At 45.6% G+C, this 26401-nt stretch overlaps 2 protein-coding genes across 3 annotated transcripts in view; one reads left to right on the forward strand and one right to left on the reverse strand.

The window, feature by feature from the left end:
* Dpysl3 (dihydropyrimidinase like 3) overlaps positions 1–20513 on the forward strand; it is a 113292-nt gene extending 92779 nt beyond the window's left edge. For both annotated transcript variants that reach the window (XM_048419345.3, XM_048419346.3), the window contains exons 7-14: positions 2127–2195; positions 5030–5150; positions 8956–9112; positions 10013–10154; positions 11987–12157; positions 13353–13532; positions 15635–15797; positions 17047–20513. In XM_048419345.3, the coding sequence (XP_048275302.2) occupies positions 2127–2195; positions 5030–5150; positions 8956–9112; positions 10013–10154; positions 11987–12157; positions 13353–13532; positions 15635–15797; positions 17047–17135 (1092 nt within the window). In that variant the 3' untranslated portion in view covers positions 17136–20513. The remainder of the gene's footprint in view (positions 1–2126; positions 2196–5029; positions 5151–8955; positions 9113–10012; positions 10155–11986; positions 12158–13352; positions 13533–15634; positions 15798–17046) is intronic.
* A 2400-nt stretch (positions 20514–22913) lies between these two features.
* Stk32a (serine/threonine kinase 32A) overlaps positions 22914–26401 on the reverse strand; it is a 115128-nt gene continuing 111640 nt past the window's right edge. Inside the window, exon 13 of the mRNA XM_048419629.3 lies at positions 22914–26374. Within this exon, the coding sequence (XP_048275586.1) occupies positions 26278–26374 (97 nt within the window). The 3' untranslated portion in view covers positions 22914–26277. The remainder of the gene's footprint in view (positions 26375–26401) is intronic.

The raw sequence follows: 26401 nt of genomic DNA on the forward strand, positions 1-26401 counted from the left end.
CACACGCTGGGGAATCTGGCCCCAAACTGTGAGCTACATTGCCTTAGTCCAGGTGCTTAACCCAGAGTGTAGCATGGAGAAAATGTCAACACCTTTTTTTGAATAGAAAAAGCCAAATTCAAGATTGAAATCAGGCAAGAGGGGTGTTCTGGGGAGCTAGGTCTGAAAGTGACATTTTATTGGTTATGTATATGAAACACAAACACTTTTTTAAAATTGATTTTTATTAAGCTCTACATTTTTCTCTGCTCCTCTCCCAACCTCTCCCCTCCCCTTCAGACTCCCCCAAGGTCCCCATGCTTCCAATTTATTCAGGAGATCTTATCTTTTTCTACTTTCCATGTAGATTAGAACTATGTAAGTCTCTCTTAGTGTTCTCATTGTTGTTTAAGTTCTCTGGGATTGTGGTTTGTAGGCTGTTTTCTTTTCTTTTTTTTTTTTGCTTTGTGTTTAAAAACCACCTATGAGTGAGTACATGTGATAATTGTCTTTCTGTGTCTCGGTTACCTCACTCAAAATAATGTTTCCTAGCTTCCTCCATTTTCCTGCAAAATTCAAGATGCCATTATTTTTTTCTGCTGTGTAGTACTCCATTGTGTAAATGTACTACGTTTTCCTTATCCATTTAGGATAAGGTCGAAAGGCATTTAGGTTGTTTCCAGGTTCTGGCTATGACAAATAATACTGCTATGAATATAGTTGAGCACATGTCCTTGTGGCATGATTGAGTAACCTTTGGATATATACCCGAAAGTGGTATTACTAGGTCTTGAGGAAGGTTGTTTCCTAATTTTCTGAGAAATCACCACACCAACATCCAAAGGGGCTGTACCAGTTTGCATTCCCACCAGCAATGCAGAAGTGTTCCCTTTACCCCACAACCTCTCCAGCATAAATTGTCATCAGTGATTTTGATCTTGGCCATTCTTATAGGTATAAGATGGAATCTCAGAGTTGTTTTAATTTGCATTTATCTGATGACTAAGGATGCTGAACATTTCTTTAAGTGTCTTTCAGCCATTTTAGATTTCTCTGTTGAGAATTCTCTGCTTAGGTCTGTACTCCATTTTTTTTATTGAATTATGTGTTCTTTTGATGACCAATTTCTTGAGTTCTTTGTATATTTTGGAGATGAGACCTCTGCCTGATGTACGGCTAGTGAAGATCTTTTCCTATTCTGTAGGCTATCATTTTATCTTTTTGACCGTGTCCTTTGCTTTACAGAAGCTTTTCAGTTTCAGAAGGTCCCATTTATTAATTGTTTCTCTCAGTATCTGTGCTGCTGGGATATATTTAGGAAGTGGTCTCCTGAGCCAATGCATTCAAGTGTACTACCCTATAACAGGAGGGCCTACTTGTTGGGATTTCTGTCCTGCCCAATTCCCACAGTTTTTTAGTCCCAGAGAAAATCACACAGAGAGTCTGCATTAGTTATAAACTGATTAGCCCATTAACTCAGGCTTTGTATTAGCTCTTATAACATATATTAACCCATTATTCTTATCTATGTTAGCCACATGACTCAGTACCTTTTTCAGTGGGGCAGGTCACATCCTGCTTCTTGGGTATCTGAACAGGACTGCAGAGGAATGAGCTTTCTCCATCCCAGAATTCTCCTGTTCTCATTGACCCACCTCTACTTCTTGTCTAATTGTTTCGCCTATCCTTCCTGCCTGTCTACTGGCCAACCAGCATTTATTTAAAACATGATTGACAGAATATAGAATTGTCCCACACCACTTCCCACTTTCTCTTGTATAAGGTTCAGTGTGACTGGCTTTATGTTCAGGTCTTTGATCCATTTGGACTTGAGTTTTGTGCATGTGATAGATATGTGTCTATTTTCATTCTTCTATATGTTGATATCCAGTTATGTCAGCACCAATTGTTAAATAGAAACACGAACACTCTTAACTATTTTCCTTTTAATAGAATTGAGCCAGTTAACTTTTTGAAGATTCAACTTTACCACTCCAAATGTGAAATTATATACTTATGCAACATATCAATTTTATTTTTTTCCCCTGTGAGTGTATCTTAGCCCAGAGCATACAGATGTTTTTTTTCACAAATCTTGGCTACAATCATCTAAGAACTTTCTTCTTTTTTTTTTTTTCTTATTTTAGGAGCAGGCCCGGATGTTGGAAATGGGGATAACTGGCCCAGAAGGTCATGTTCTGAGCAGACCAGAAGAGGTGGGTTTCGTATATTAGAGCATCAAGGTCAGACAGTGAAAAGCCAAGATGGCAATGGGGGTTCTTTTTTACTGGTATTTTCTAGTGAAATTGACTGTCACAGTCCTAGCCTGCCACTCACTTTACATGTGGAGTGTTTCTGTTTGACCCTGATATACCGAGACACATCTATACATAGTGGAGGCATGAGCCGTGGTGGCTCGATGGTGACAGACTCTATGAGCGCCAGCTAGCACGGCTGGAGGACTTCTCTCAAAGACCTCTTCTGTCTAGAAAGGAATGTAAAGGGGATGCTCACCTCTGATCTTCAGTTGCAGGGACACTCCCTGGGCCTTCAGTAGGAGTGGTGAAAGTCTAAGTTTTTGTTAATCATTGTGAAACTGGGGACAGTTTTATGCACTCTCTCATATTGCTTGCTCTGAGTCTTGCAAAACACAGACAATGTGGTTAGGAGGTTGAAGAGACTTTTCGTAGGTGTTATGCCTATTGCTGATTGTGGTCAGGGTTGGAAAATTTCCACTCCTGAAATGAATGAGAGTGTGTGTCTGCAGAGCCAGTAAAATACGACTAGTGCCTAATTCGTATCTCTTATATCAGCAGTTTCTTCTGTTGGTGTGGGGCTCAGAGCCTGAAATTAATAATGGCCCACCAATCTGAAAGCCAGGTGGTGACCAATCAGTGATACCCACGTCAGGAACCAATCAGTGATCCCCATGTCAGTGAAACTAATCCTGTCATGCCAAACTCCACAGAAGAACCAGAACCTAAAGATTTTGTTCTTTTCTCATCTCTTTTAGAGCCTGCAAAAAATTTAAATGTAATACAAATACAGAGAAATTTTCCTCTTACAAGGAGGCTATACATTTTCACAAGCTGAATACACTTGGATCAGGGCATCGAGATGGAGACAGAACCTGGCCAGCTTTCTAGGGGTTTCCAGTTGATACCAGAATGATAAATGATGATGTAATTATAATTAAAATTAACAATTGACATTCCAGTCACACATAACATTCCTGAAGAAAAAAAAATCTGTGCCATTATAATTTCAGGCCTTTTTTCGGGAATACTGATTCCTGGCAGTGCTAACTGCATGCATTCTCTCAGTTATTCTTGCTGCTTGTCAGGGTCGTGGCGCTGTGTGGGTAAAGAAGCTGAAGCTTGGAGAAAACGAACCACGGAGCTGACTGTGTTTAATGAACTGAAAAATCATTTCTATGGTGTCAGCTGACCATAGTGGTCGACACTGTTTGTGAAGCTATAAATGCTGGTCACTGGAGGGATGTGCTGGCGAGACAGATTTCTGTAGCCGCAGCCAGGGGATTTCACAGCATAGTCTATTTTTGTTCCTTGGTTTGTTTTTTCAACCTCACTCCACCCCCACCACCTCAACCTTTCCCGGTCCCATCGCCTTTTTAGTAAGAAGGCCACTTAGCTGTAAATCTCTACGAGTAAAACAGAAAGGTGATGCAACTTTCTAAAGATAGTCCTGTCCGTCGTGGAAGTGCGGCAGACCCTGCAGTGGCGGGAGGGAAGGAGATCAAAGGGGCCAGGACTTAGGTCATGGGGCTGCTGAAGTGGTCAGTGAAGGTCTGAAGGGGGAGTGAGCACAGGCAGAGCCAGCTGCTCTTCAGTTCAAAGCTCACCCAGATGTAGTCTCAAGTGGTGCTGTTCAGAAATGATAACCAGAGCCCCAGAGCATAATCTCCATGGTGCAGTGTCTGGGGACGTCAGAGGGCTTCACCTGCACCTAGGAACCTTCCGGAGGATGCCAGCTCAGCCAACCCAGCTCCTCAGGCTCACTGAACCACAGTCACCGTGGAGTGGCTGGCTTGCATTATGTGGCCACTAGACATCTGTAAGCTATTTGGAGCGTATTTTTTTAAGTGTTGGTCTGTGGAAGCTAACCCAGAAAGTCATATGCATATGGCTGATGATTCAATGAGAAATCACCACTGTCTCCACTCCAGGCCGAACAGGATTTGCTCAGGGTTTGAGCAATAGCATCCTTTACGTTAGTCAGAAACTGTGATCCACAATCACACCAACAGGCACTGTTCCGGGCACTAATTTTTCAAAAGGATTAATCATTTAATCCATTTAATCCTTGCAACAGCCGTAGATGCCAGGACTTGCTGTTCCTCACACTTAGACAGAAGGCAGCAGCCCTGGGTGCTTGGGTGATATAATTGAGGAACCACGATTCACTCTCAGTTCACCCAAAGAAACCTGAGCTCTCAGATTCCACTTGGTTAATCAAATATGGGGAAAAACCATTGCTTCTTGTGTATTAAGTACAGCTGGATTAGTTGGCGTATTTGAAAACATAAACTCTACATGGAAGTAGGTTGGAAGAGATCAACAAGAAGAACAGTGTTTGTGCTCTGGGGTTTGACTCATTCTCATAATAAATCCTTCATAGCACTGTTTGCTCTCCCCAGTGCTGCGGGAAAGGACTTGAGGGCCCAGGGTGCCTGATTGTCTTCCCTGGAGACTCTAGACCTGTTGGTGTGACTGTTTTCCCAGAGACTTTGCCCTGAGATCCAGGAGTAGAGGCTTCCATTTGGGGAGGGGAGAGAGGCAGTGCTCTCAATACAGCCCTGTGCTAGCCTCTGAGTTTCGCTGCTGAGGGACGGAGGAGGCACTGAGTCACCCAGAAAAGTAGCAGAAGTGAGGGGTGGGGGTGGGCTGCATCGGAGAAGCAGATTCAGGCCATGAAATTTCAGATGCTCCTGGATGGCTCTTAACCTCTGCATAGCACTGTTTCACCACCTTTTAAAGAGGAAGAGGATCATGCTCTTACTGACTCCTGTGCACTTGTTTTATTTTTGCAGCTGGAAGCTGAGGCTGTGTTCCGTGCCATCACCATCGCCAGCCAGACCAACTGCCCCCTCTATGTCACAAAGGTCATGAGCAAGAGCGCAGCTGATCTCATCTCACAAGCCAGGAAGAAAGGTGATTAGTGCTTTTGGTTGTGAACCTCCTATTGCACCATGTGGCTCTGCCTCTCTGGCTGTTCACTGTAATAGAAATGGCGCCTTTTCTCTTCCTTGCCTGCTCTCTAGAAAGCCTCTATCTACAGCTGGAGTTCTGAGGTTTCCCCTATCTGGTCTATACGTAAACTGAGGCTCAGGAAGGTTAAGTAATTTGCCAGAAATAACAGCATGAATTAATTTCTCTGAGACTTGGGACACCTCCCAACCACTTTCCATCTGTCCAATGTCAGTTCGCATGATCTGAATTTTATAAATAGACTTACTAGTCAATATTATGCTAAATAGACATACCAGTCAATATTATGCTAATCAAAGATCCAGGCAAAACTGTCTTCCACAAGCAACCTAAAAAGCAAAATATTGGTTGTAACTGGGGCATAATTAGCTTGGAGGTTTCAGCAATGACACCAGTACTTTAAGGCTCTTGCCGTTTTCTTGGTTCACTTTTCTCCCTGATGATTTCATGATCAGTGTTAACAGTGACAGGAATAGATGATAAGGGGAGTAGGGTAGGGGTGGGAGGAGGATCTTATTGTCCTCAATTTCCGGTGAAGGATGTAGTGAAGAAATGGCTCAAGCAAGCATCTGAGAATATTGTGATTATCTTTTCTGGGGTCTGTGTGAATCCCTGAATCAAAGCATTGCCCTAAAGACAGCATTGTCTGGTCAGTTCTGAGAGTGCTCGTCACAGGGGTGAGGCCAGCACAAGTTAATTTAGAAAGGAGTGGAATGGCCTTGACACTGTGGTCTTCACGGCCAGGGCTCTGTCCTCACGGCCTTTCTGTCCTCTGCTGGTAACTGGGACTTGCAGGGTCTTGAGTCCCATTTCAAAGCTTTTTTGTTAATATAAATTTTGTATCTTGTCCTTAGTGATAGTCTCAGGGGTTCAGTTGTGAGGCAGCTGTGCAAGTGAAACAATGCTTGAGAAAGAGGAGACGTGGGCTGTGTTTGATGGGAAAGAAGATGGTCCCAGCAGTCGTGCATTTGCTAGTGCTGTGTGCTGATGGTCTGTCCTCTGCTAGCAGAGAGACCCAGGAGGAGTGACTCATCCGCTAAGGGGTCCTGTGGAGCTTCCAGGTGGGCGTGACTTAGGGTGCTTACTTCCAGCAGTGCTTCTCAACTCTTCAGCTTACTGGAGAAAGGCACCCCTTTCTCTATGGGAGAGGACTCTTTCTAGGTTTCCAGATGTCTTCCTAGCGGTCAGGTTCTGGGGTATTTCCCATTTCTCCATGATTACGATAAACCTGCTTTGTTGGCTCTCGGTAGGTAATGATGCTATCCCGCTAGATAGAGGGGTTTGGGGAAACCAGGGGAGCAGTTAAATACTCCTTACTAGAAGTAGGATGGGAAGAGGAGGGGAAAAAGAAGAGGAGGACAGCCCCCCATACTCACTCAACCCTGACCACCCAGTACATTAGCATCTCATTCCCTACTGGAGTCCTATGCTCAGGATAACCAGGGAGCCCCGAGGATGGACTGTTTTCAAGTGTGTGCTGTTCTTACTTCGTAGTTCATGGTAGAAACTTCTTTCCGTTAGCCTTCTGGCAGGTGACTTTCTGGTAAGGGGAACTCACACAGCTGTGTCTGCAGGGTGAAGGAGATGTGTAACTTCGTGACAGAGCAGGGGCAGGATACTGACGCTCGGAACATCTTTTGGACAGCCATTCTCAGAGAGAATTGAGAGCACCTCTAATAGCAAGATGGAGTTTGGGTTTGCTCCTTCCTCCTGAATCTGTTCCTGTTCAAATCCCAAAGGACCTCATCACCCATCACCATCTTTAATGCTTAAAGAGCATTAAGATGCTCTTTAAGAACTTGGACGCTCATAATTAATCTTAAAAAGTTACAGCTTAAAGCTGGGGTAGGTGTTGTCTCTCTGTGTAAAAAAGTACTTGTATAGAAGTTCAAGGGCCTAGGCCAGTCTTCTCCCCAACGCCCACACACAGACACACATACACAGACACTCTGTGTGTGTGTGTGTGTATGAGAGAGAGAGAGAGAGAGAGAGAAGTATAATGAAGTGATGAAATTAAAAATCTAAACACAGAATTCTCAATTCTGAGGCATGTGATAGGATTTATTATTATCACCCTGCTTAGAATGAAGAAATTGATGGAATCAGCTGGAGGGTCCGGTGAAGCTCAGATACAATGGAAAAGTTGACTTTCTTCAACATCTCTCCTAAATGTAGTCCCAAGGAACAGCTGGTCCTCTCTTAGGGATGTGTTTCTTGTGATAGCTGAGTGTTTTCCTTAAATTTCACTTCTTCATTCCTTCCAGGCCACATATTTATGTCAATCATTGCTAAAACCATCCCTTAAGGCAGGGATGCATATGTGAACCACCAGTATTTTTTTTCTTCTGTCCTGTGGTAGACATTACTAACCAGTCATGGATGTTTCTAACAAAAGCAGAAGCACTGTTAGAATTTTTCCCTACTTAGTATTCCAGGATGTCCTTACCAATTGATTGAAGTTGAAATGAAACCAAGCCTGTATAACCCTGGCTATGAAACCTCCTAAAATATGACTGTGCAAACTCTTGATGGCAGAAGCCAGAAAAAGATGAAGGTTGAAGTGTTAAAGATGCCCAAGACTTATCTGCATATTTCTATCCCAAGATGCTGAGGCAGAGAAATGAGGGACCAACCAACTTTGAGAAGAAGCACTTCCTTCTGAATCACTATCTCTCTCTCTTTTTAAACATTCAATACAAGCTCGATACTGCATTCAAGGGTCAGCCCCACCTTAATGCATTTCATATTGTTGGGACTCCAGTACCAAGTCGTTGTCATAGTGACAGATGCATAGTCGAGAGAAACAATGATTAAAAAATCAAACAATGACAGAATAAAAACACATAAGAGCCTCTTATCCTCTAGAATGGGTTTTACACTGTAGGGTCAAATCTTGATCTTGTAGCAGGAGGAGCTGGGAGTTCCCAGCAAAGTCGAGCACACTCAGGACTTTGGACCTCCGCAGTGGAAAAGCGTAGGCAATAAAGAAACCAGCACTGGGGAGAAGTCTCAGTTGGTTAAGTGTCTGCCTTGCAAGCATGAGGACCTGAGCAGCAAGCTGGTGTGGTTGCCTGTCCTTGCAGTCATAGCTCTGGGATGATGAAGACAAGAGGCCCCCTGGAACTTGCTGGCAAGTTAATCTTGTCCAGTTGTTCGGTGAGAGACCCTGCCCCCAAAAGTAAGATGGATGACAATGGAGAGAGGCATCTGACATTGGCCTCTGGCCTCTATACCCATGTGTACACATGCATAAATATCTTCCGAAACGACTTGTACTCACATGCGAAACACACACAGCGACACACACACAAGAAACTAGTATTTATTGAGCATCAACCATGTGCCAGATTCTTCACATATGCTAAGTCCTTTCACAAGTTTGGAATGTAAACAGCAGCTCATCTCATCAGTTCTAGGACACATTCCCTGATGGTTTGATATTTCAAAATGAGCATGGCTCTTGTAACCTGTATAATCAGTATATTGTATTATTTTCTTCATGTCAAATCTAAAATTCCTTTCAAAGGTTTACTGCCCCACTTTACAACTAGTGGCCTATTATTGTTGACAGAATACAAATTTGTTAACGGTTAATGGAAGAACAGACTAAAAAAAAAAGCTGTGAATAGAAGCGTGAACACCTGGGTTGCCTCACTTTAGAAACAAAGCCTTGAGGAGACTTGGAGTTCTGATTAGATATGCTGGAGCATTATCTATTTCTTGTGAACCTGACATCCACTCCTTGCAGGAAACGTGGTCTTTGGCGAACCCATCACTGCCAGTCTCGGGATAGATGGGACCCATTATTGGAGTAAGAACTGGGCCAAGGCAGCTGCCTTTGTGACATCCCCACCACTGAGCCCTGACCCAACCACACCTGACTACATCAACTCCTTGCTGGCCAGGTTGGTGCAGGAATACCACGTGTTCTGTGGAATCTTCTTGGGACCACCTGGGACGGGGGATCATGGTATGTTCTAGATGGTAGATTAGAGCCTGCAGCATCAAATTCTCCTGTAACCTTGACTACAGAAAACTGGCTCTTCCACATGACGCAACTGATACCACAGTTTCAGTGTGAATCATGGTCCTAGCCTTCGATTCCTGTAATGTACCAAGCTTGTTCTCACCCTTGTCCCTTATAACAACTTTATGAGTGAGGCACTATTATCACCATTTTACAGACTAAGCAATTGATAGTCAAGGCACTTAAAGTTATTTGTCAGAACTCAAAGCATTTGTCATGATGACACTTACCCAGTAATTATAGGGAGACTCAGTATCAGGCTACTGGTCATTTGAGTTCTTATATTTTTACATCCCTCTCTGTGTGTGTGTGTGTACTAGGATGCATGCCTACACACAAAAGCTTGCCTGCTTGTCTTTATGTGTGAAGGTGCCTGCTGAGGTCAGAAGAAGGGATGAGATATCATGGACTAGTTAGAACCAGTTGTGAGTCACCTCTGGTGACTAGTGTGACCAGTGAGTCACACTGGTGCTAGTGTGGCTACTGAGCACCAAACCTAGATCCTTTGCAGCATCAGCAATAAGCACTAAGTCATCTCTCTAGCCCTCATCTGATTCTTGGTTATTTGCCACAGAAGACATGATCTAATTCTTCTTCTTTGCTTTCTGGATGGGTAACTGAGCCCAGAGAGAAGAGGAAACTACCCACGCTCACTCACACAGCTTAGTAAGGGATATAGAGATTTCAAACTGAAAACATGATTTTGCTCCCCCGCCAAGTGTTATCCAGCTGTCTCTCCTAGTCACTCCTAGTCATGTGACGCTTTCTCCTTCTCCAGCGGTGATCTGCAGCTCTCTGGAAGTGCCCACTGTACCTTCAGCACTGCCCAGAAAGCCATCGGGAAGGACAACTTCACAGCCATCCCTGAGGGCACCAATGGTGTGGAGGAGCGTATGTCTGTCATCTGGGATAAGGCTGTGGTAAGGGACTGAGGTGGTCATGGGAGGGTGGCCCAGGTTAAAATATCAATGGACAAATCAAAGCCACAGGCGCCAATCAAGCTAAAGCACCGCCTCTGAGGGATGCTCCCATGGTGTGGGGAAGGTCAAGACTTGCTGAAATGTTCATGGAGCCAGGTTGCTCATGTGGTTTCGGACCTCACCTTCTAGATATGACTCCTGAGGTCTAGAACTCTAAGACGGCTTTCATACTTTAATTTCTTCATCTGATTTCATGAATAATCTGTGCTTGAAATGATAGTGAATCCATTCTTGGTGTTGAAAGAGCTTTATAACTTCTATCGAAAGGGTTGGATATGATGCTTTGAAATGACAAGCAATGCATTAGATTTGATGTCTAATGCCACCAAGTTATACTAAAGGTATCCCACACTGAGGGTGTTTGAACCCCACCAGATTATACAAGAAATTGACTCTTAGTGTCTCTTGGCCAAGCGGCATCTTTTTATCTTCTCTCTTTGTATCATAAAGACTGATTAAAGAAATAACCATGTCAATAAAACACTTCCCAAGATTTTAGTAAAAGGCATAAGAAATCCATTGTACAGTTAACCCCCCCCCCGCCATGTGTAATGAAGTGCAGTGTCTTTAAACTAATGCCTTTTTCATCTACCCCTCCCCCATTGGTCACTAATTGAGAAAATACCTTACAGCTGGATCTCAAGGAGGCTTTTCCTCAGCCAAGGCTCATTCTTCGGATGACTCTAGCTTGTGTCAAGCTGACACACAAAACCACCCGGTACAGAAGCTTGGGGATGGTTCAAAAACTATTTCTTTCTATACTCAGACTTTGTTTCAGGAAAAGAGAAAGTATAAGAGAGAGTCCCTTCTCTCATATGTTTGGCTTTTGTCTGTTTTTAAATATTTATTTATTTTAAATCCCAACTGCAGTTTCTCCTCTTTATTCTCCTCCTAGTCCCTCCCCCACCTTCCCTCTGTATCCCCTAATCCACTCCTCCACCTCTTTTCAGAAAATGGTAGGCCGCCCATGGATATGAACAGAAAATGGTATACCAGGTCGTAGTAAGACTAAACACCTTCCGTCATATTAAGGCTGTATTAGGTGACCCAGTATGAGGAATAAGGTCCCAAAAGCTAGCAAAAGAATCAAAGACAGTCCCTGCTCTCACTCCTAGGAGTCCCACAAAAAGACCAAGCTAAACAACGATCACATATATGCAGAGGGTCTAGGTCAGTCCCATGCAGGCTCCCTGGTTGTTGGTTCAGTCTCTGTGAGTGCCTATGAGCCCAGGTTAGTTGATTCTGTGGGTTTTCCTGTGGTGTTCTTGATCCCTATGTCTCCTCCATTCCTTCCTCCATCTCTTCAGCAGAATTCCCTGCGCTCTGCCTAATGTTTGGTCTTGGGTCTGCATCTGTTTCCCTTAGTTACTGGATGAAGCTTCTCTGATGACAATTGGGCTAGGCACCAATCTTTGAGTATAGCAGAGTATTGTTAGTCAGCATTACATTGACATTGTTTTCTCCAGTTGTGTTTGTTTCTATCCTAGATTTCTGGGCCAAATAGCTTCTGAATCCTGTCACTCCAGGCAGCCTCATGGGTGGGCTCACTCTTGTGAGCTAATGCTTGTGAGGCTGGGCCAGTCATTAGTTGGTTACTCCCACAATGTTTTATCTTTACAAATCCTATGCAAATTTGTTAAACTATAATGTAAAACATAGATATGCTACGTACAGATATTCTTGTCAATATGAAACCCATAACTGCTCCCTAAGATTCAGATTAAGATCAACCTGGAGACAGGCACAGACACGCCACCTTTGTATTGCAATAGGCCACGGGCAAGATGGATGAAAATCAGTTTGTGGCTGTGACAAGCACCAATGCTGCCAAGATATTCAACCTGTACCCACGCAAGGGGAGAATAGCCGTGGGCTCTGACAGTGACCTGGTCATCTGGGATCCAGATGCTGTGAAGATCGTCTCTGCTAAGAACCACCAGTCGGTGAGGCATGGGCTGGTGGGATGGAGACTGTGTGTAGAGCTGACTTGGTGGGCCAGGTTTAGAGACTAGGGTAGACAGCGATAATAATCTAGCCCCCAAAGAGCTTTTGGTTTTGTCTGTGTATTGCTTGGTTTTGAAATCAAGATCTTCTGCTCAGTCAGGCTCCAAATGTGAGTTGCTGTTAATCTTACTTTTGCTTCTGGTAAAAGAGGCACATACTCCCAAGTCCAGTTTGCCTTGAGTTTTATTGGCATAAGAAAACCTTAAACTGTTTCTTTCTCCTGTTTTCTGGGGTGAAGTAGTCAGCAGAGGGGCTCTACCCACCTAGTCCCTTGGGGTTGGAGGCAGAGAGGAGAAACTCCTCTCCGCAGGCTTCCAAGATTGCAGAGGTTCAGACACACTTTATGTTTTGAATGAAGAGAAAGTTAAATATCTTCATTATTCACTCCGATTCTCCTAGAAGATTGAAACCCAAATCTAACACCTTAAAGCGGAACTGACTGCTTGGTAGTAAAAATAATTCTTGAAGGGGCTAGATGTCAGGCATCTTGCTTTCTACTCAGTGAATCTCATGAACCGTGACTACATTTGGGTGGGTATTCTTACCTTCTTCTGTAGTTTTGCCTATTTCTAAAAGTGCATAGAAAGTAAATAATTTATGTAGCTGGTGGTGGAGCTGACATTCAAATTCTAGAACCAAGCCAGTACCCTTAACCCCTACAGAGCTGTCCTCCTACTGAGCAAGTGAGGAAGGTAGGCAGAAATCATGCTTTGGGTGGTATTGCCCTTCGCTTAAACACCAAGTCATCTTGTGTTATGGAATTTGGCACTGGAAAGAGCCAAAGGGCCATGTGATTCCCCACTTACCACTCAGTGCAGGCTCCATATGCAGACACCTCTGGGAGTCTTGTAGCTGAGTTTCCAATACACTCAGCAGTGGAAATAGAATTTCAATTAAAGATTTTAATAACAAGTGAGGCACATGTCTTTACTTGAGGCATCTTAATTCAGGGTATGTTAGTCTCCTGTTTCTTACCAAAGCAACCAGGGGTGTCCCGAGCTTTGCCTGGTTCTACTTGGTGACTCAGTTCCTAGAGATACTGAAGGCAGGAACCAAAACACAGAAGGTAACCCCGTTCCTCTTTCTTTTCACCCTGTATGCATGGTCTGACTTTGTCCTCATCCCTGAATCCAGGTTGCAGAATACAACATCTTTGAAGGGATGGAGCTACGTGGGGCACCTCTGGTGGTCATCTGCCAGGGCAAGATCATGCTGGAAGACAGCAACCTGCACGTGACCCAGGGGGCTGGCCGCTTCATTCCCTGCAGCCCCTTCTCGGACTATGTCTATAAGCGCATTAAAGCCAGGAGGAAGGTGAGTGCCAAGGAGGCATACGGGTTAGGGAGGGAGTGGGGTCTCATCTCATTGAATGCCTGAGACTCAGAGGGCCAGTCTTCCTAGACCTTCACAGGGAAAGGCACGGTAGTAGCTTGGTGCTGAAGAAATACTGCCCAGGACCCACAAGCTACAAGGAAAACTTCTAACAATGTTTTGGTCCAAGGCAGTTTTTACTTCCCCAGATAATTTCTCCACTTTATTATTATAGTCCTTCAATTTAAAATTTGAAGTAGTTGATATTATGATAGCATATTTTCATAGAAAAAATTATTCCCAATGGCTTATAATAAGAACAGGTTGACACCCAGGCCATTTCTCTTCCAGCCTGCCCAAGGTTGCTTGGCTAGAAAAAAATGTCCACAATCTTCTCTCTCTCTTTCTCTCACTTCCCTCCCACAACTCCCCCCCACACACCCACTTACACAAACATTTACACACATACACACGTATACATACGCACACACAGACACAGAGAGAGAAGAGAGAGAGGGGAGTTTGGGTTGATGTAGAGATAGGACCTGGCTTTCCCTTCAGAGCCCCTCTTTTCCTTCTTCAGCTTTCAGGCCTCCTTGGAACTTGAGGGCTCCACAAAGCAAAGTTAGCCCAGGCCCTGAGACCAAGATGAAGGTGTGAAATGTGAGCACCCTCCTCTAGCTTTGTCTTATTAAAAAAGGGGATAAAAGCCAAACTTGCCCAGTATAGACACTTTTGTTTGTTTGTTTGTTTTGTTTTTTGAGACAGGGTTTCTCTGTAGCTTTGGAGCCTGTACTTGAACTAGCTCTGTAGACTAGCCTGGCCTGGAACTCACAGAGATCCACCTGTGTCTGCCTCCCAAGTGCTGGGATTAAAGGTGTGTGCCACCACCACCCAGCCAGTATAGACATTTTTTTTTTAATTAAGACTTAGATTCTGGGACCACAGAAACGCCACACTACAGCATTACCTGGGTGGGAAGTACCAACCCATTTCTCATCCCATGAGAGACAGCTGCACTGTGTCCAGGTCACTGCCCAGAAGACGGGATTAGGGCTCACTCCATGGAGGTTTCATCGTGGCCCATCTTCACTGTCGGGCTCATAGGAATGCATGTTCCCATTGCCAGACTACGGCCAGCAATGCAATGACGCTTGCAGTGCATGCAGGCTCTGCTCCCGCCGTGGGTGGTCTCACCACGTTAATCTCATAGACCATAAATGCCCCTGGGGGAACACGGCATGACTCACAAAGCTAGCAACCCCAGCTCTTGGCATAATTCCAACACAGAACACATAGTTGATTGATACTTCTGGCTGGCTCCACAGTCCCCAGGCAAGTTCACAGCCAAAGGGCAGTGGGTCCGACCACAGACTCTTCAGTTTAGGGCTTCACAGCCTGACATATGAAAAGCCCTGAAAACTCGTGGGTGGGTCTCTCATGGGACCTCATGCCGGCTGCGTATGTGACCTCGCCTGAGACTCCTGTCCTTCCTGCTGGCTCTTCTCCAGCAGTCCAGATAGCAGACTTCTCTTCCATCACGTTCTTGCTTCCAGCTGCCGTATTTTCAGATTCCTCTGCAGCCAACGTTGCCATCTATATCAGGGTTTATTCCACACTCAGCTGTTTCCCTCCCCCAAGCCCAACACCATCTCAGAGCCATTCGATCCTAGAAGACCAGAGGTTCTCAGCCTGGGGATTGAATGATTCCGATGGCCTACGACCACTGGACCACACCTATTTACATTATGATTCATAACAGAAGCAAAATTGCAGTGATGACGTAGCAGTGAAAATAATTTCATGACTTGAGGGGGAGGGGTCACCACCACATGAGAAGCTGTGTCTAAGGATTGCAGCCTTAGGAAGGCTGAGAATCACTGCTCTAGATGGAATCTCGTGAATACAGAGGCCTTCATGGATGCTCTCCGCCCTCAATTTCTTGGGTTGATGTCTCTTATTTGACATCCATTTCTGCTGGTTTCTCCTGGATTCCTCTCTCGACAACCTCTAGTCCCTGATACATTCATACCTCCCAGAACATATTCTATGTTGTTGGTTCATTGAATGTCAGGATGCCTGGTGATATGTTTCTCTGACTGCAGATGGCGGACCTGCATGCCGTCCCAAGGGGCATGTATGATGGACCAGTGTTTGACTTGACCACCACCCCCAAGGGGGGCACCCCAGCTGGCTCTACTCGGGGCTCTCCCACTCGACCAAACCCACCAGTGAGGAACCTCCATCAGTCGGGATTTAGCCTGTCAGGTGAGTGGAAGGAGCAGATGAAGAGAGGCAAGGAGGAGGAGGAGGAGAAAAGCCCAGTACCCCTAGCCTGCAAACTCAAGGGAAATGCATTCCCCCGCCCAGCGCTGGTGTTCTCTCAAGGAAGCCAATTAGTGTTGGGAACAGCAAAGTTTTCCTAATCAGCAAGCGGTCTTGGTAAGAAAGTCAAAGGAGGCCTTGCCAAATTCAAGGTCAAGTTCAAAGGCTAGCAAATTCTACTTAGAGACTGGACCTAGCTGAGGGCAGGGCGATGGAAGTGATTCCCACCATGAACTGAAAGCAGTCTGACATGTGCATGAGAACGATAGTGCGTGCGTGCGTGCATGCGTGCGTGTGTTCAAATCTCAGTGTGCATAAAGCTCAGACTAGTATTCATGTTCCTCAGCTGCAGCTTCCTGGAGCCTAGTTCCTCTCCATAGTGAAAATGATGATCTCATCGATTCTCCAAGAACTCTTTACTATAGAGAATGATTAATTGCTCCATAGTTGACTTTAAATGGGGGTGGGATAAATGGGAGAAATGCCGGTTTGCTTCTCTACGATGGAAAAAGGACATGCAAGGGGAGCAAGGTAACAAGACAGAAAACACATATTTATGGGGAGGGCACAGCATACAGAGAAAGGAAGGGACGAAGCCGGAGTAGAGACCATGGAGGGAAGGTTATGAGAGATTTAGGAAGAGCTGGAGAGAAAAGGGCTCAACATTTTGTGGTAACCTTACCAAGCAAACAACTATTGCCAAGCGGTTTGAAGTGTGTTCACCTTTCTGGCCACACCAGTCCTTAAACATTCAGGAGCTCCTTTCTGAATGAGGCCAGGTACACGTTAGTTCCTCTAGTTAGTTCCTCCAGCTTGGTGGCCTCGAACCGACCTCTCCGTTCCGGAATCCCTCCATCATGAAAAGTGAATTGTGTTTCTCCCAAACCACAGTAGTGAGGATGCAGTGGAATAATCCGTGGGCTTTAATACAGGGCCAGCCACAGTCAGTAGAAGCAGCCATCTCCATGTTTTTGCTAATATTATTTGCGTGTACAGTGCCAGATGAACTCTAGGGAGGAATGTGTGTTTTCCTACCAAATCAGTATGAATAGGCGAAGTTAATGACTTGGTGTTAAGCTTCTTGTGCACCAGGAAAGTTCTTAAGATCTACTGCTCTTAAGTTACTCACTGTCTCTTTCCCCAACACCCTTCTCTCCCCATGTTTCTTCTGGGACTTTGTCTCCATCTGCAGGCACCCAAGTGGATGAGGGTGTCCGCTCTGCCAGCAAACGCATCGTGGCGCCCCCTGGAGGCCGTTCTAACATCACATCCCTGAGTTAAACAAGCCCTCGCAAAGAGGGAGGCACAAGCAAGAAGAGATTTTTTTTGAAGCCAAAATGGTACATCGATATTTAAGAAGGAAAGTGAATCCAAACAGTTGCGATCTAAAGAATCAATAAGCCTCAAGCCTTATGTTCCCCAATGTTATGCTCGCTTGCCTAGCTTTATGAATTGCTTTGATTTCTGTTGATGCATTACCTTGATTTCTTTGACCCCCACCCCCACCCCACTTACATGCATGCGATCGGACAGGCCACTAAGGTAGAGTCTGCATATTATAGTGTTGAGAGCGTACGTAGCGCTGCATCTTACGACAAGGGGACAGATGAAGCTGGGGCGTCGACGTGACGAACAAAAGAGTATGAACAAAAGGCACGAAGGTTTCTTTGGGTGATTGGGTGGTGGGAGCCCAGGGCAAGGTGGAGGGCACAAAGGGGCTGGAGTGGGGCGTGTAGGAGGGAGGTGGGTGGGCTGGGGGAGCAGAAGGGCATTGTGTGTTGTGTTGATGATGTACATTCATTTCCACGGAGAATGGCCACGCGCAGCAACTGGATGCTGCGCCACAGTCCCCTGGGATCTGCAGAGAAGGCAGGAGGTCTTTGGGTTCTGGACTTCTTCACATCCTTGTCAAGTAGATTTTGTTTCTTTAATCATGTCTTAAGTGTCAGAATCCAGCCAGTTCTTCCACCTGTTTAATGATGCCAGTGTTGGCTTGGGCCTCTTCCTCATGCTGCTTCCTAATCCTCTTGCTGGGTTGTGATGATCGCGCAGGCAGAACGCAGGGAGAGGTCTCCTTTGCTTTCTTGGTGCTCATCAACCGCTGCCATGGAGGGTGTAACAAAGGCTCCGGTCAGGGAGAGCAGTGATGTTTCCACGTCTTTCCCCTCGGTCCTGGGGAGGCAGCTGTTACTCTCCTGTCTGCACGCTGAGGGGAGACACACGCTCTTTCCCACTGAGTTAGGATCCCAGCCGAGATCCCAGTGATGGGAGTGACTCTCTCTTGACCTTTTCAGATCCAAACACATTCGGGCGTTTTCTTTCTGGAAAACAGGCTTTCTCGGTTGTTCTAACTCTTGAGTCCTAGTAGTAATGTTAGCTTCTCTGGGAGTAAAGCAGAGATTTAGGGAAGCCAGCCTTGAGTAGCGGCAGAATACGATGTATAACCCTGTTTTCAATTCTAAGCCATGTGTTTCCTCTTCTACGGGCAGGCCCCAGGGCTGGGCTGCCACTTTTTAATTGGTACTAGCATCTCCAGGGCGAGATGCAGGAAGTGATGCGATGCACCATTCTTGGCATGGCACAGAGGAGGAGAAGACGGCAATGCTTGCACCTCCTTTGTCTGCCAGAGGTGGAAGTCCATGCCCCTGTCACACTATTTCCAAAACCAATTGTGCACCAGGTTCTCTGAGCAAGGCAGGGTCTACAGAAGCCAGTAGGCTCTCCTACAGGCAACATGCTATCAACCTTGGCTCGGACTTCGATGCTGTGGAGGCCCACTTGGTAAGGAGCAGCACACGGCGGATTAAGTCCTTTGAGGGTCAGAGCAGGGCTCACATGCCTTCTAAGAACTTAGGGGAAATCTCCATCTCCGCCAGCAAGTGATTTTTGTTTGTTTTTGTGTTTTTGGAGGTGGAGGATTTTTGTTCCTTTTGTTTTGTGGGACTGGACAATGGAGTCCAGGACCTCTCTTGCGCTAGGCAGGCGCATCCTGCCACTGTGCTGCACAGGGCTTCAACCCTGACTGCAGGTTTTCATAAAACTCAGAAGTAGCGAAACACGAATGGCTTGACTAAGAGTGAATTTGGAAATAGCAGAGGAAGAGGATTTCCCTGAGCAAGCTAGTTTCTGCTCCAAGCATGGGAAAGGCTCGTTCAACTTCCTAACAGGGAATTTTACTATTTTAGAGCTCTCACGGTGCTTTCAATTTAAAAGAACCTTTAGCAGATGAAAATGAGGGGGATGTAGTCTTGAATTGCAATTCAAAGATTTAGGGATTTCTCCAGGAACTCAGAAAGATTTTTATAGGGAGCGTTCTGGATCTGCAGCGTGTACACTATATATATATACCTCAATAGCCAGGCTTGACTGCAGTATAGGTTGTAGTACCACCCGTAGCCATTAGAGGGCGGAAGCGACATGTAAATTAACTAATTCTGGGCCACCCCAACTGTGTGGTGGTTTCCCATGACTGAGACAAACAGGTCGCTCCAGGGCCTCTCTGGTCATAAAAAATAACCTTCTCTGGGTCTTCGGCACTGCTCTTGGAACTTCCACAAAGTGCCGCTGTGCTGAAACTTTGTTCCACTCAAGTGTTTCCCGTGAGGGTTTCTTGAATCCCTCAAGGTTGGCCGGCATCATTTTGGGATCCCTCCCTTTCTCCATTCACTATTATTAACACCCAAGCATAGAAATAGCTGAGAATCCCTTTGACACCTCCTCCACTATTTTCTTAATATGAGAATTTTTCTAAGCAGCTTGTTCCTTGAGTTAAATTTCTATATTTAAATTGGTTCTGCTCGTAGATACATCAGACAGCACCAGTCACAGGGTTTCCCGGAAGGAAAACGACCAGGTGTGAGGGCTTCCTTCAAGCTCACTGGCACTCCATCCAAGGGTGGGAGGACATGTTGGGTACTAACTTCTCTCAAGAAGCTTTTGTCATCCGGGCTTTCCACTCAGCCCCCTTGAAGAAAACCATGTCATCTCCAAACCTCAAGTTATTTCTAAGCCCCGATGACAACCTACTGACATTCGTTCTGAAGGGCCACAGACTTGAGGGGTTGAGACCTTCTTTCTGGAGCAGTTTTAACTCAGCTCCCAGAGTAGAGATATTTCTTTTACGTCTAAGTTTTTGAAACTAATAGAATTATAGTGGTCCTCCAAAATACTCTTTCCCCCATTTCAAAGACCAGTGGTTCTTTGGGTCATTTCTTCATGATGATACTCTGAAATCTCATCTCATCTCCCAAGACCTGAGTCCTAACTCTGGACTCCCTATTGCTCATTCTACCAAGTCCCTACCAATGGGGCGAGTGCTTCTCAATACTGATTCCTGCACCAAGCCCCCAGATCTTCTCCCCTAGACAGCCCCAGCTTGTGCCCCGATGCAGTCATGGGCTGGCCGAGGCAGCCAGCGTTCCTCGTAATTCCCCTTTGAGACATGGTGTGTGGGTGTTCAGTTCTGTGTCTGGTGCCTATGGACAGACAGTGCGTCTCCCTGTGACCTGTGCTAGCTGTGAGGCAGCTCGGAAACTGAAGAGCTGTTTGGTTTGAACCGTGAAGAAAACTGTGTATTGAGTTAGCTGAGATTAAAGAGACAAAAGCTCATCAAGTGACTGTTAATGTAAACCTGGTTATTAAAATAATGACAAAAAATTACCAACACTGCTCTCCAGTCTTTTGTGCCCGCAATGCCATTTCACCTAAGATACTGAAACTCGGGGAGACTGGGAAAATTATTCAGTGGCTGAGAGTGCTTGCGGTGGAGAAATAAGGACCTGAGTCCCCATCCCAGCATCCACATAAAAAGCTGGGTATGACCACCAGGTATGTCTGCAACCCTAGTATGTAGGTAGGACGGAGACAGGAGGATAACTGGAGAGAGAGAGAGAGAGAGAGAGAGAGAGAGAGAGAGAGACCTTGTTTCCGGTGGGGGAAGTGATAAAGCAGGGCATCTGATGTCCTCCTTTGGTCTCCAGGATCATACATATAGATGCCCAGCCACACAAAAGTGTACACGTTTAACACACACACACACACACACACACACACACACACACACACACCCCACATAAAAAAATGCACAAGCCAAAGAGAAAGAACCCTCACAGTAAGGCACAGTTGGTAGATAAACCAACAGCAATCGTGACTCTGACAACGGCAGAGGTATCTGCCTACAGTTTTCATTGAGATTAAACCATTGGTCATTGACCTGACAACAGCAGTTGAGACTTCGGGGAATAATTAAGGTTTTCTGATAACCAGTCACATTCATTATTACATAAAAAAACATACATTGTGGGATAAGTCCAGCTGACTCTAAGACAGAACTTGTAGAGGGTTTTGTTTTACTGTTCTTTCGTGTGTTTCTGTCTTCAGCCAACCCTTGTTACTATGCTGTTCTGTAAAGACGGCCTACTTATTTCTCAAAGCCTAGGCTTGGAGGGAAAGCCCCCAAGTGAATCCACACCAGTTTTTTTTTTTTTCTTCAGCAAGCTCATCTCAAAGAGACCAATGAGTATCTGAAAAAGACTCTTGACTGTGCCCTCCCTTCTGGGAGCTTCCCTGTGCGCACTAGGAAGTTGGGGGATCTGACTAGCATAATGGGTCTTAAATGTTGTCCAGGGTTGGGGGGATGCAACCAAGGGCTAGAGTATTTGTTTACCTACCAGGCAGATGGCTGTCGGTTCGATCCCCAGCACTGCACAAACAGAAACAAACAACCAACCAAAAAGAACCCACAAATAACAAAGAAATGAAAGTCCAGTTCTGGGCTCTTGGATCATTTTGGCTGCTGGACCTCCATCACATCTCTTCCTGTGCTGGGAAACATCCCTGGATAAAGTTCTTGTTTACGTAGGGCATTCAGTGGTGAGGTATCCACTGGTACATGGGTGGGGCTCGAAGTGAAGTTTTAGGCTGTCTGAGGAGCTCAGACAGAACTGGTCAGACACGGCATTGTTAGCTGTTAAGTGGGGAACCCAGATAACTTTCCGTCTCAGTCCAGCCTTCCTAAAGAGGTGCTTCTGCCTCTGAAAAGCTCATTCCTTGTGGAGGCAAAACCAGTCATTGGCATCTCCAGGTTTTTGTTTTGCCTTCCTAGTGAACCCAGAAGAGAGATATTCTCTCCATATTCTCAGCCAAAGAAGATAAGTTTGGTCCCCCTCGAGACTGGTGAAGCCTGTCTCCCTTTGCATGACCAAGGAACAGCTAAGCCTGGTAAAGACTTGAGCGACTTTAAAAGGAGCCATTGGCACTTCCAACGATCTTAGGATGCAATGTTTTGGGAAAGATTAAACAGCTTTTTAAAACATTGATGACAGAGACACATTGGCTAACTTTCATACCTACGGAGTCTGGCAGTGTTCAGCAGCTGAGTCACACTTGACCAGGTCAGGAATAGGAACACCGAACAGGGCTAAGAATAGCAAAGGCATTCTGGTTCCAAAGAACTTTCAAGAACGAGCTCTCCAAACACAACAAAAACAGGGAAACAAAAACCCAGGAAAATAAAGGGACCAGAGCAACCTGCAAAGTGAGATCACATAACCACTCTTCAGAATCTAGCATGTTGGATGCTGATCTTTGTTCAGCTGGCGACTGGGAAGAGCATACAGGACATTAAGCATGGCCTACACAACAGGGCAGTGGGCATGCGGAACTCAGAGGCCACGGACTCCAGGAGCTTGTGTCTGGCTGACTGTGGAGCTGCTGTGAGCCTGTGAGTTAGTTGAGAGGTCCCACGGCGCCTGTTGTCCTTCTATCTCAGATTATGGCCCTTGGAATAACCTGTGGCTATGGCATAAGGAAAGAAAACTTCTGTACCCTTTGGGACGCAGAAGATCTCAAAAGAGACGTACGAATTATCTTGAGGGCATAGTAAAAGGCAGAAGGCGGGATTCCGGGGGCACTCCCTCCGTGAATGCACTAGAATGTGCAGACACAGCTCTCCAACACTGTCCCTGCTGAAGGCGCGTCCTCCCCAGTGTAAGCGGAATAGGAACAGGTGACCTGGGATGGCCAGACACACACACCGCAGACAAAGGAAGGCCGAGGGCATATTGTTACAGGTGACATTTTAATCTGTGCAGGCACATTTACATCACATAGGCTCTGGCTCAACAGAAGCATACTTTTTTTTTTTTTAAGTTGGGGGCTTCTAAATCAGCCACCAGTTCAGAACAGCACAGAAAAATGAAAGTCGGAGTCTCTGTCTAATATTGGGCAGACGCACAACTCACAGTGAAGAGCAGTCACAGGTGGACAGGAGGAGGAGGCAGATGTTGTGTGGACGGAACACAGGGACACGGAGGAGCTCAGCAAAGTGCCTGCCATGCCTGTGCACTGAGCGACTGAAGCACGGAAGCTCAGCATCCCTGGCAACCTCGAAAAGCAACAAAGGTCTCAATAACAGCGTCAGCACCCCCTTTTCCTCGTTCCTCTTCCACATGTCCACTAGGAAAGCCATAGTGAGAGGAAATCCAGTCATTTCTGGATCTCCCCTAATTAATTAGATTACCGTGATTAATTTAGCAATAGTCTGCACTGTTTGAGATTCATTCCGGTCCTAAAGATCATCGCAGCCAACACCAGGGCTGTTGTGGGGTCACTGGCCCTTAGCAGGTTCCTTCCATCCATCCAGGGGGTGGGGATCATAGCTAGGGTTGCTCCACGGGTAAGGCTGTCCCACCCCTCCACTCTGGGTCATTGGGAATTCCTGGAGATGGCAGTTCACTGTAGTACAGGGAGTGGGGTCACAGGTAGGACACGCTGGATTTCAGACCCTGCTCAGGCCTTTCAGATGCTCTGTCCGGTACGGGAGGAAACTCCTAGTAGCGATTCTTGGAGTAGCAGAAAAAGCGAGGGAAAAAAAATCACACTGTTTCTGATGCTCTCAGTCCTAATTCTTCTCAGAAATACAACTGAGGGTTGTTTTATCTGGGAGGTGCTAACATTTGACTCAAATGTTACTCACCAGGAGCATTAGGAAAGTTTGGGTTTTGTTTTTAAATCTCTTCTTTATAACGCTCAGCAGTGGGCTGTGCTCAGGATGTTATTCTTTACAGCCAGATACAGTGATTCTGTTTCTCCTGGTGCCGTGGTCCTAACCCAGGCCTTCATGCGTGCTCAGCACACATTCTACTGCAGAGGTCCAGATCTAGGCCTATGTTTCATTTCCATTTTAACTTGAAACGCATTGCCACTTATCCGACTGGCACTCGAAAGCTACCCTCCATCACAACCTCACATTGCACCAGAACTTGAACATCCCACTTCTGAAAACCAGCAGGACTCAGAAAGATGCTCAACGGGAGTAAAAACTAGGACTTGAAACTTCAGAGATCCCACGGGTTCATATTCCCACCTTAGTGTTGAAAGATGCTTAACAGTCCACACCATCCCGGAGCACACCTGCTGGCCCTGCGGGCCTTTGAAAACCATTTCTGAAAGCTGCTGTCTTGGAGGATGCCAACAAGATCCAGAAGAAGGAGGAGCCAGATGAAGGAAGGGAATCCATCGCACATCAGGTCCCCAATACAGGCAGACAAAAGGCAGAAACTGGGGCGTGTGTGCGGTCCCTGACACTGGTCAAGGTGACACCCTGGAACAGAATCCAGTCACCTCACCGTTGCTATGTCTGACCCTTTCAACACCCTGACAGTCAGGGCAAGTGCTTTGAATGAAACAGTGACTAAACATGACCAGAATATCAAAAATAACATGCGAGAACCTTAGAGATAAGAGTTGGATAAAAAAAAAAAAAGTAGGTTTTGATTCTTTAAAAAAAAAAATATATGGTTGCTCTTAGTAGATAGGCACTGTAACAGCCATGCCGAAAATTCTGGAGAACCATAAATGCTGGTCTTGGGTTCAGCTCCTGCTTCTCTGCATAGTCTTAATTGCTGCAGTGTCTCTCTGTATGTCTGTCTTCTCCAAGACATCTGTCGAGTCCCTTGAGCCAGCTTGCTGTCATCATCATGATGACCACTAGATGGCCTCAGTTTTCAGGCATTGAAAATGATGTTTTCTAAAGCCCACATCCTTGATTCTACCCAGTGGCACCAGTGGGACATCCAAAGAGATTCTTCCAGATTTCATTTGCATCAGTACAGTGTAGTTACATGACACGCACATTTACACGAATTACATTTTGCCCACAATTGAAATATGAAGACAGGAAAGAGTGAGGCATCAGTAATGTTTTAAGTAGCCAGGCAACTCCTGCCGGCCATCACACAGTGAATATAATGTGGGGACATTAGTCTCCCTGAACTTGACCTCTGGGATCTGTAAGCATCCTGTTGCTTTAAATGTAATTCTAGTCTGTGGTCATGTGTGAACTGTTCCATATTTTAGCTGGCCAATATGAAAAATAAGGGACCAAACGAAACAAAGCAAAACAAAACAAAAAAAAAGTAACATGTTTCATGACAGAAAGCAATGGACTGGCTAAGTTTTCTTTCCCTTGAGCCATGTGGAGTTAGGAGTTTCTCAAGGGGAAGTTTCACTAGCTTCCAATTTTAACAGGCAAGGTGACTCTCCCGTGAGGTATGACTTCACTCAGCGGTTAGAAACAACCCTGCCATCATTGGGGCAGCACTCTCTGACCCTCTCCAGAAGCGGGTCTCTGCCAATCCTGAGGAAAATCGGCCCTCAAGGGACAGGCATACCAGAGATGGGCAAATAGAGTCCAATATTGTACAACTGCCACGCTGAAAATATCACAGCTTGCAGCATTTACTAAACTTCTGCTTAGTGCTTATTAAAACTTCTGCCTGGTACATCAGTACCAAGTTCAACTGAGCAAGGCGATATCCCTGAAGAGAAGTTGCGAGGCCATGAGCACAATAGGTCCTTGCTAACAGATGCTGTGCCAACACAGATCTCCTCTGCAAGGTCCTAAGAGTCTCTACTCCTAATCTGACCTCCATATTTACTACTGATGGAATATTCTATTCCTGCCTAACCAAGCCTCGGAATTCTGGTCTCTGTATGATATTCTCTAGCCCTGAAGAGGCTCACTGCATATCATGTCTATTTTCAAAATGTCCTCAAATAGAATGAAAAAATAAATCTACACTGAAATATTCGCTTGAAAATGAAAATAAAGGCTGTTTGGAACAATAACTGTGGCATTAACAGACTAAAGGCTGATAGAAACTTCCAAGCGGTGACCTAAAACAGAGGAGGAAGTTCAATGACTGGCTTAAGGTCACAGACTTAATGTGGTGCAGTGAGATCCGAGGAGCTCAGAACCAGGGCTCCCTTCACTGTAGAGTGTTGCCGCCTTGGAAGGATATTCATTCACATTCTCTAAGTCATGAGGTGTGGAGAGGTAAGGACTGCCATTAGCTCTTCTGGACGCAATAATCAGAAGTGTCTGGCCAGGTGCTGAAAACTGTCCCCCAAAGATGATGTAGCTTCACAGATTGTTATTCTGGCCATCCTCTTCTTCGGGGTTGTTTTTGGCTTGTTCCAAGGCTAGATTTGCTTGTCTTTGATTAAAGTCTCTTTTTACTCTTAAGGAAGAGAGAGAAAGATAGAGA

Source organism: Myodes glareolus, chromosome 13 (genome assembly GCF_982192425.1).
Source record: "Myodes glareolus chromosome 13, mMyoGla1.1, whole genome shotgun sequence".
Classification (NCBI taxonomy): domain Eukaryota; kingdom Metazoa; phylum Chordata; class Mammalia; order Rodentia; family Cricetidae; genus Myodes; species Myodes glareolus.